The sequence below is a fragment of the Pollachius pollachius genome (genome assembly GCF_949987615.1).
Source record: "Pollachius pollachius genome assembly, chromosome: 8".
Taxonomy (NCBI): domain Eukaryota; kingdom Metazoa; phylum Chordata; class Actinopteri; order Gadiformes; family Gadidae; genus Pollachius; species Pollachius pollachius.
In genome coordinates this window covers 2,776,805-2,787,950 of record NC_136941.1, presented here as the reverse complement: position 1 = coordinate 2,787,950, position 11,146 = coordinate 2,776,805, and the positions used below count along the sequence as shown (strand labels likewise).

Below are 11,146 nucleotides of genomic sequence, written 5' to 3'. Positions count from 1 at the left end.
TGCTGTTGATGCTACTGAGGCTAACAGTAGGCTAGTGCTGTTGATGTTACTGAGGCTAACAGTAGGCTAGTGCTGTTGATGTTACTGAGGCTAACAGTAGGCTGGTGCTGTTGATGTTACTGAGGCTAACAGTAGGCTAGTGCTGTTGATGCTACTGAGGCTAACAGAAGGCTAGTGCTGTTGATGCTACTGAGGCTAACAGTAGGCTAGTGCTGTTGATGTTACTGAGGCTAACAGAAGGCTAGTGCTGTTGATGGTTAGTTAACATGAGCGTGTGTTCACTTGATGCTAGCGCTGTTGATGGAGACTGAGGCTAACAGGAGGCTAATGCGGTTGATGTTACTGAGGCTAACAGTAGGCTAGTGCTGTTGATGTTACTGAGGCTAACAGTAGGCTAGTGCTGTTGATGCTACTGAGGCTAATAGAAGGCTAGTGCTGTTGATGGTTAGTTAACAGGAGCGTGTGTCCACTTGATGCTAGTGCTGTTGATGGAGACTGAGGCTAACAGGAGGCTGGTGCTGTTGATGGTTACTGATGCTAACAGTAGGCTAGAGCTGTTGATGGTGACTGAGGCTAACAGGAGGCTGGTGCTGTTGATGGTTACTGATGCTAACAGTAGGCTAGAGCTGTTGATGTTACTGAGGGTAACAGGAGGCTAATGCTGTTGATGTTAGTTAACAGAAGCTTGTGTTCACGCGTGTGCTAGTGCTGTTGATGGAGACTGAGGCTAACCGGAAGCTAACAGGAGGCTGTGTTCACCTGGATGCTAGTGCGGTTGATCGTTGTCCAACAGGAGAACAGTGCTGTTGATGGTGACTGAGGCTAACAAGAGGCTAGTGCTGTTAATGGTTACTGATGCTAACAGGAGGCTAATGCTGTAGATGGCTACTGATGCTAACAAGAGGCTAGTGCTGTTGATAGTAAGCGATGCTTACAGGAGAATGTGTTGACGCGGAGGCTAGTGCTGCTGATGTTACTGAGGCTAACAGGAGGCTAACAGGAGGCTAGTTCTGCTGATGTTTACTGATACTGAACAGGCGGTTGTGTTGACATGTATTCTAGTGCTGTGTGACCCTTTCCAATCAATATTGAACCTTTTGTACCGACCATGTCATTCAGTTTGTTGCGTCGGGAGCTCTAGGGAGCGGGATAATGGTGATGAAGAGGAAGATAATAACGAGGAACACGATGAGGATGATGAGGATGGTGATTATGATAAACAAGCAGCCTAGTGCTGGAAGCCTTTTATAAAACAAATCCATGGAAAGAGAAGGGCTTAAATAGAATACGTCCCATCTGAGCGCCTCGACGCTAGGGAAACGCACACACACACACACACAAGGGCAGGCACACACACACACACACACACACACACACACACACACACACACACACGCACACGCCCACACACACAGGTACGGACACTGTGGCTGATGCCTACACAACAATAATCCTTTTCATGACGGATCTTTGTTATGGAGACAAAGACCTTTGAGGTGTATATATATATATATATATATACATATATATATATTATATTCATATATATATAATAGATGAAGTGTGTATATGTAGTACATGTATGGATTATTATATCTGCTGAGCTCTCATTCTCTCTCTTTCTATATGTTGCTCTCCCTGTCTGACTCTATACATGGCATTGACACACAAACACACACACACACACCCACACACACACACACACACACACAAACAAACCACACACACACACACACAAACCTCCGCACACACAACATCAACAGCAGCAACAGTTGGATAAACAATGATCGTTATGTTTACATTTGCGTTTGTAAGATCAGAAGTTGAAGGGAAACACAGGAGAGTTTTCAGAGAGCTGGAGACAGACACACTCTGCATATGCATCCTCCGTGGAGGAGGTGAGATCATTAGACAGACCAAGCAGCTGAAATGGCACACAGAGACACCCCGGCTCAGAGGAGGGGAGTGACCTCACAGCTGACTAGTTTCTCGGGCAGAAGAGAAAGACATTTGTAGAAATATTAAAACCGGGCATGAACAGAAAGCACTCATCACAACATCTGGGATCTCTCCCCTCGCACTCGCGTCCCTCTGCTCAGACTCTGCCGCCAGATCAGATAGCCTCTTGTTCAACAGCGGTGCTCAGACTATTTGAGTTAAGGCGCTAAAGGATGCTTTATGTGATGCTGAACAGCCAGATAAAAGCGCTTCCAAAGAGATGAAGCCGTTGGAACAGTCCACTGTGCGCGTGGGCCGTTCCAGACACCACACCTAAAACAAATCTCACCTGAGGGCAAACCCTTATGTATTAACCGTTATGTAACGAGCTCAGTCGTTGGAAACAATCGCTCACTCACACTGGCCGCCTGATTGGACGACACAAAAAGCACGTCACTCTTCTTTTGATGGAGGGGTGGGGCGGAGGGAAAATGCGCCGGGCCCAACCAATGGGGCGCGGCGGGTGGGCGTGGCATGTGGGCGGGACGGATGGACGCGACAGGTGGGCGGGGCATGTCGGCGGGGTGCGGCAGGTGGATGTGGCATGTGGGCCGGGGCATGAGGGCGGGGAAGGTGGGCGTGGCAGGTGGGTGGGGGCCGGCGTACTCACACTCCTTCATCATGCCGATGTCCACGCAGCGCTTGAGGCGGCAGGCCTGGCAGTGGCGGCGGTTGTCCTTGGTGATGGTGCAGGTGCCGTTGAAGGGGCAGGTGAAGCTGGCCTTGCGCTTCATGCTCCGTCTGATGAGGGGCAGGGGTGGAGGTCAGGTTAGGTGGAGGCGTGTGCCGGCGGGTTCAGTCAAAGCACCGTCAACAGCCGCGCCTTGTTGTTGTTGTCTTGTTTCCCTGTACGCCGGGAGTCGTCTGACAGGTGTTTAAAGGTCCCATGACATGCCACCGGGTGTGAGTGTGATTGGCCGATGTGTGACGGATAGATGAGCAACGTTGGCTACAGTCCACTGGGTAGGCCGGTGGACTGATCTATCCAGCACACATCTAGGTGGACACGCCCACTTGTGATGTCATAAGGGGCAGATTTTCAAAACGGCTTGTCAGGCTAATTACATTCACAACTGGTGGCCTGTCATGGGACCTTTAAGTTAGAGTTGCAAAAGTATTATTATGATTATAGATAGTAAATGTAAATTATCTAGTTCTCAAAAATAAATATGTCAGCCTTAAGTGAACCGGCTATACATTGCTGTCATCGTAAGAGAACCCTTCAATAAGAACAAGTGCTATTAGTAGTTTCAATTTAAGATGCTTTCATAGTATATATTCGGTATCGGCCTATACTCAAGTTCAGGAATCTGTATCGGTTTGGGAAGGGAAAAATGGTATCGGAACATCTCTAATTTTAGTGCCCCGTTGCTTCCTATTGGTCAGTTGGATTCAAGAGACAACCATCCCGCGAGAACCCATTGTGCCAGGCTTCAAATCATGCGTTTGTGTCCGGACCAATCAGCGTCCTGTGAGGAATCATGTGGTCTACGTGGTAGACAGTGATAGACGGATGGATCGGCCAATCACCTGCCAAGTATTTTGTGAAAGTGCCTTCCAACAGTTTCTAAGGATGCCTTCCAGATGGTTCCTTGGAACCAACCATCTGGAGTGGCAGGTTAATACTCTGCTGTTGGAGTTTGGTAGATCCCTGGATTAATCATTTAATGAAAAACTATCAGGTATTTGCATTTACGAAGCTTTAAGGAACAAATGCATGATACTTTCACAGAGGACGTGAAGGTTAGAATGGATTTTTACTTGAGGCTAATTAATGAATAAACTATTCAGCAGTACAGGATATAATCAAAAATAGTAAATAGAAAAAATAGGTATTTTTCACCTACTCTTTCAACTCAAGCTTCACTTTTAAGAGAGAGGGAGAGAGAGAGGGCGAGAAAAAGAGAGAAAATCGATACGGATCAACACCGATCTCTATTGACAGTTACATAACCGTCGTAAGCGTTCTCCTTCCATCGGACGCCAACATTCAGCTGAATCGAACATGATCTTTGATCCTAGCTGGTGAACGGATTCGTCCTGATGTAACTGAACAAGGTAGAGAGGGGAAACGGGGTATGGACGTGACGTAGATCAGGGATTACCCTATGAAACAACCGCTATGGACAAACATATAGACACTGAGAACATGCCCGGCCTTAAACCAGGCCGCTGGCTGATCTAATCACACCCTGAACCAAGAGGGAAGAACAGTTGTAACATGTTTTAATAGCATCAGGAACACACACACACATCCTGCACTCTCGGTCACCCCTCTCTCTCTTACTCGCCCTCTCTGTCTCGTCCTCTATATATTTGACAGAAACACCCACACCCACACAGACACACATATATGTACAAGGTCACGCAACCACACACACCAACAAAGACACAAGACCACCCATGCAGTGCCAAGCCCCCACACACACACACAAACATTCCCCTCTCAACACACACACATAAGCCCCCCTTACCACACACACACAGACAGACAGACGCACACAGAAGACCCCAGACACACAGAGATGACCCCCTCCCCAAACACACAAGCCTCCCCCCCCCCCCCCCCCCCAGCGGTGACCCACCTGAAGAAGCCCTTGCATCCCTCGCAGGTCATGGCGTTGAAGTGGAAGCCGGTGGCTTTGTCTCCGCAGACGCCACAGATCCTCGGGGCGTTGCGGTCGAACTCCTCCGGCCCCGCCCCCGATGTGGTCACCGTCATGGCCTCCATCACTACAGGGGGCGACAGAGGGCGGAGGGCGGTCAGTGTCAGGGGTCCCCGAGGATACGACACCAGAACACAACACAAAGTCACACGACACAAGTACTCCGTTTCAACACACAGTGCCAAGACCTTTGTTAAAACACACAGTATCAAGTACTCTGTTAAACACACAGTATCAAGTACTCATTAATACACACAGTATCAAGTAATCTGTTAAACACACAGTGTCAAGTAATCCATTTAAACACATGAAGAACTCTGTTAAAACGCACAGTATGAAGACCTCTGTTAAAACCACATAATCAAGTAATCTGTTAAAACACACAGTATCAAGTACTCATTAAATCACACAGTATCAAGTACTCGTTAATACACACAGTATCATGTACTCGTTAATACACAGTACACACAGTATCAAGTGCTCATTAAAAACCCACAGTATCAGGTTTACTCTAATGCATGGAGGGTCGAAGGTTGAAATCGAGCAATCTGAGACCGGGCTGGAACGAGTCGTTCCCCGGAACGGTTTGCCTTTCCCCCGCGAAACAAACAACCAGTAGGCCCGAGGAACCAGACCTCTCCCCTGGCCCACCGTTAGTAAAACCAGCGGCCATCCCCCAACCGCCGACAGCACTCTCTAGTTCTGCGTAGGCTAACTCAGTTAGCTCTTTCCCTAGCGGTGGCTAGGCAACCGGCTAACGCAGGCACACCACCACTGGCGGCGTGTAGTGGCTGCTGCCAGGGAAGTGGTTGATCTTTACTGCGAGCCCAAGGCCTGCATTTTGCTAATCTGACGGGAAGTCCTGGTAGTTATCTACACTGATGACTGGAATGCTGAACATCTGTGTGTGTGTGTGTGTGTGTGTGTGTGTGTGTGTGTGTGTGTGTGTGTGTGTGTTCCTACCTCGAGAGAGAGAGAGAGAGAGCGTGTCCAGAAGCTCTGGGTTTCTAATGAGTGAGAGTGTGTTGGAGTGAGGGTGTGTTGGAGTGATTTCGAGCCTGTCTGAGCTGTGTGAAGGATGTGTGTCCGTGTGTGTGTGTGTGTGTGGTCTCTGTGTTTATATGTGCAGGTGTGAGGGGTGGTTAGCATATTTAACAAAAGGATTAGACAGGAACAATCTCTTCCCACTGCCATTGGCTAAACGACTCAGCGACCACACACACACACACACACACACACACACACACACACACACCAGAACACACACATACACATTAGAAAGAACACAAACGCACACACACACACCAGAACACACACAAACACATCAGATCACACAAACACACACCAACACATATTATAAGAACACACATGCACAGAAACATGAGAATCCCCACAAACAGACACATAAACAGACTGACTAACAAGTTCACACACACACACACACACACTGACTACCAATACACACAGACACACATGCATACACACACATACGCACACAGCGATAAGTGGCGTGCCGAAGGGAATTGATAACTAGCAAATACCTTTCAAACGGTGCTAATTAACACTTCTCTCTCCCACACACAAACAGATAATTAGTACTTCCATGAAGAATACTGAATCCAACAACACAAACACACACACACACACACCATGAAACACACACACACTGACTACACATACACACACGCACACACACACACTGACTACACATAAACACACGCACACACACACAGACACACACACAGATGCACCCATCCCAACACACACACACACACACACACACACACACACACACACACACACACAGAAACACACACCATCTGGCTGTCCCCAATGATGAAATAAACAGCAGTTATGTAACACACACTGGTGGGCTGACACAGACACACCACATGACAGCAGGCTTGTCAATATGTATAAGTTATACACCTGTTGCACAGCTAATCAACTCTAACGTGAGGAGGAGGAGGGAGGAGCAGAGGAGAGCGAGGAGAGAGACATGTCAACATGTATCAGGAGAGACCTGTCGCACATTCAGCTCATCAACTCTTACTTGAGGAGAACAGAGGAGAGAGAGGAGAGGAATAGAGAGCAGATAGGAGAGGAGAGAGGAGAGGAGATTAAATAGTTGACAACAGAAAGAGAGGTAGGAGAGTTGGAATACGTTCTCGCTTCGGTTGACTCAAGTTTCAGTTTCTTCGAGTTGAATAGGACAGCAGAAGATGTGAACAAAGCACTAAAGACTCTGCCACTACTCCTCTATCACGGATGAGGCCGAGAACTGAGAAAGAGTGAATTGAACCTAAAATAAATCAAAGAATTGAGTCGTCCAGATTGAAACCCCTCGTTGACAAACAGAGAGATTTACAATGCGGTTGTGCTGTGGAAATTGAAATCTCAACTGAAAAGTGCCTCATGTTCCTTCGACCGCTAATTGTCTGCGGACCGCGCTGTGTGCTAAGCAGCGAGGTGGGTCGGGATCAAAGGCGGCACCGCCCCGCACACATCAGCGGTCACATGGGGGTTTAACGGGCGGGTAAGACTCCCTGAGAAGTGGGCTAGGTCAGCTGAGGACAATGACGTCTGAAGGCCCAAGAGAGAGAGACAGAGAGAGAGACCGACAGACAGAGAGAGAGAAAGAGAAAGAGAAAGACAGAGAGGGAGAACTAGAAACAGCGAAAGAGAAATAGAGGGAAGGAGAAAATACGAGACGAAAGAGCGATGGTTCTTATTCTTAGGAAGGGCAGAAAGTGAAGTCGGAGAGGAAAAGGGAGGGAAGGAGAAAGAGAGACAGATGGATGAGATTGACGGATAGAGAGATGAAGGAGTGAAAGAAATAAGGAGGAAGAAAGAAAAAGTGAAAGTTTGAGGAAGAAATCGCGGGGTTTGAAACAATGGAGAGAGAGAGAAACAGAGCAGGGGGAAGAGATGGAGAGAGAGAAGCAGAAGAGGGGGAAGAGATGGAGAGAGAGAGAGAACTATATATATTATGATATATATTTAACAGAGAGCGGGAGAGAGAGAAAGAGGAAGACTGGAGGGACATCAAATATAGAGGAAGTCCCATTCAACATCCCATTAGCTCCCATTTCCTCTCGGTAGCTGAGTCGTTCGCTTCAGTTCCCCGGAAAACACACACACACACACACACACACACACACACACACACAGTAGTGCATTCCCTAGCGGTGCAAGCTAACTGCCCGCTCTCCTCCCCGCGTTGGCTCTAATTAGAAGAGACAGTGTGATATTCAGACAGTCGTGCCAGCAGCACACGCTAAAAACATGCCTGTAGACAGCAGTGGACGCTTTGCTGAGGCTGCAAACACACATTTACACGCCCTAACGCTAACACACATATCCATACGGTCGGCTGGGTTTCCTGGGCATGCCTCGTGTGTTTGCTCCACAATTATTATTTTTATTATTCGTTTATTTTTCAGGGACAATGCAGCGCACATTATTTTACATACACAATTATCGCAGTCAATTCCACAGCAATGTGTGCAGATGTGTTGCTAGAAGGTTTCTAGCCAGTTGGCTAATTTGCAGCCCCAGTGCCTGGTCACACAAGACATTTAAATGTCCCGTTGGATGTGACCGGGGGGGCAAAATGTTTCCAACCTGGGGTCCTCACGTGGACAGAAACCCGAGGAGTCCCCACAAACACATGTCCGCTCCATTATTCACTGGGAGCCAGAAGAGCTGCTGTGGTTGTTTGTCTGGCGGCGTAATAATTAGCTCGCTAGCAGGATGCTCACATGCCAGTAGAATGCTATTGAGCTAGCACGTCCGTAAGCACGATGTTAACGTTGAGGCCGGATGCTAATGCATGATGATGTGTTAGCCGAGTGCTAATGCTAGCAGGACGCTCACGTGCCTGTAGAATGCTTATGTTGTAGCAGGGCGCTAGCACGTCCGTACGATGCTGACATTGTGGTGGGATGCTAATGCAAACGGCAGGATGAGGAGGCTAGTTCATAGCCTGTGGAGGCTAGGGAGCTAGAGGGGGGGAAGGAAGGAGAGCCGATTTTTTTCGAGTTCGGGTAGCGATGGAAAACACCGGTTCGACGTGGGAGGTCGCTGTCCCGATTCCGCTGCATATTACAGACGCTTTTTTCCGTCAACATGTGTGACCGGGGGCCGCAGACTGTGGCTCCTGTGTCTGCCAACGATGACAACCTCAACGGGTAAAAGAAGACGGATGTAGAGCGGAAGAACGTGGCTTCCTGTTTTAATTCTTAATGTTCATCAGAATCCTGCGAGGGCCGTGTGAAAAGGCGACAAGAGCACACGATGTTTCCGACGTCATCGACCGCCCCTCACTCGTGTTCGAGTGGCCTTGAGTGTGCTGCCGTGCTGTTTATTTCCAGAGTCGTAGGGGCTTTGAGGCGGGGGCATTCACACACACACACACAGAGTCCGCTCCTTGGCGTGCACAAAAAACAATCGCCCGATGACCACATCACAGACAAGACACTTTGGAGCTGGAAAAACAGCTTCTCGAGGGAAAGCGCTTGTTAACATTTAGGTGGTGTGCTTGTTAAACCCCAATTGTTAGTGCCGTGAAGATTGGAGCACTTTACGGGGAAGAATACCCCCTTACCCCCGTGGAAACACTGAATCACAAACCCTAAAAGCAGCATTCAGTCACCCGCTATTCACCCACTGGTTCAGAGGCAAAACGCTAACACCAGAGTTTCTGCTCAGCTGACCTAAGTGTAAATAAGGGTCTGAGCTCCGGTGTGGAAGAATGCTAGGATTGAGTCGTTAATTATAAGGAAGTGGTTGTGAGGAGAGGAGAGCGTTTCTGTTAAAGAGAATGAAGGGTTAGGGTTTAGGGGCTAGGGATTTAGTGATAGGGTGAGGGGGGTTAGTTTTAGGGTTAGACAGCTGACTATTCCTGAATGGACTGTTTATGCATACACACACACACACACACACACAGGTTTGCATGTACACACACACACACGTCACATACAGAAAACAAACACACACACACATAGTGAATCACGTGACACGTTTTTCGCCGTAGCCAGTGAAAGGAGTATGCTGGTTTAACAGCTGGATGATATAAATATACAGCTGTTGTTGTGCTGTCCTGTGGCACTGTGGGTCATGTTGAGATGCAGCTGAAATGAAATGGTTTATTCTGCTGTTCTTCAAGGATTCTGCAGGAAGCATACCCAAGGCCTCTGTCAGCACAGCCAGCCTCTCTCCAATCCTCCTGTCGTACACAGAACGGCTGAAACTGCACACGACAGTCCACTGAATTATTAAGGCGACAATATTGTGATATGTAATCATTTAGTCGTCAGATACCGGGGCGCTTGCAGCTCTGGTTGTGGTTTCTTCGGGGCTCGGGGAAGTCGCGCTACGAGACACCCAGCACCATTTAGAAACCCTCCTTTTTGAAGGGCTTTTCGAATCCCACCGATCAGAACGTCAGGGGGCTGTCACCCTGAGGGATTGATCACTGATCAGAAGGGATCCATTAATGTGGACCTCGAGAGGACTCTGCAGGCCTAGGCGGTGAACCAGGGTGAGGTGCAGACCGCCTGGGCTCTCTGGGAGAGAAGACCACGAAGGTCAGCGGGTCTCTGCTACGGACGCAACTTGACCGAGGGAGCTGTGACATCGCACCGAGTCATCCAGCGAACGCGTTCATCGGAAGTGACTGTCTGGGTGAAGCTGAGAACAAACCGAAGCACAACCCAAAGTTGACCAGCTATAGAAGACGTGAAGGTGCCTCAGAACGTCCGTCCGAACGACAAGGGCCTCGGCTCTCCGAGCGCCTTTATTTTGAAATCCCAGTAAGAGTCCAACTGGCCCGATGGACGGTTTATCCAGAGGACAGGTTCATCCAGCGACAAGGACCAAATCAAAGCCTGTATTACAGCACTACAGGTCCTGAGATCCACCGCCCCGCCTTGTCTGTCTGTCTGTTTCCATCCCTTTCTCTTTCTGTCTGTCTGTCTGTCTCTCTCTCTGTCTGCTTCTATGTTTGTCTCTCTGTCTGTCTTTCTCTTTTCGTCACTTTCTCTGTCTGTCTCTCTTTCCATCTGTCTCTGTCTGTCTCTCTCTTAACATCTGTCTCTCAGTCTGTCCCTCTCTTTCCATCTGTCTCTGTCTGTCTCTCTCTTAACATCTGTCTCTCAGTCTGTCCCTCTCTTTCCATCTGTCTCTGTCTGTCTCTCTCTTAACATTAGTCTCTCAGTCTGTCCCTCTCTTTCCATCTGTCTCTGTCTGTCTCTCTCTTAACATTAGTCTCTCAGTCTGTCCCTCTCTTTTCATCTGTCCCCTATCTCTCTGTCTCTCTGTCTCTGTGGGTCTCCCTCTGTGTGTCTCTCTTGTTCTCCGGTCTGTCTCTTGATTAATTTTAAAACTCCAGCGTACATTACTAGGGTTAGGAATCCGTGTCCTGGATTTAGGTACATTACCAAAAAAAGAACAAAACGTGAGGAATAAAACACGACACAACA

General features: G+C 48.4%; 1 protein-coding gene across 2 annotated transcripts in view; it reads right to left on the bottom strand.

The window, feature by feature from the left end:
* Positions 1 to 11,146, bottom strand: part of LOC307078908 (vitamin D3 receptor A) — a 60,152-nt gene that overhangs the window by 19,139 nt on the left and 29,867 nt on the right. For both annotated transcript variants that reach the window (XM_079740924.1, XM_079740925.1), the window contains 2 exons: positions 4,584 to 4,731; positions 2,609 to 2,739 (listed from right to left, as the gene is read on the bottom strand). In XM_079740924.1, coding sequence (XP_079597050.1) covers positions 2,609 to 2,739; positions 4,584 to 4,729 — 277 coding nt within the window. In that variant the 5' untranslated portion in view covers positions 4,730 to 4,731. The remainder of the gene's footprint in view (positions 1 to 2,608; positions 2,740 to 4,583; positions 4,732 to 11,146) is intronic.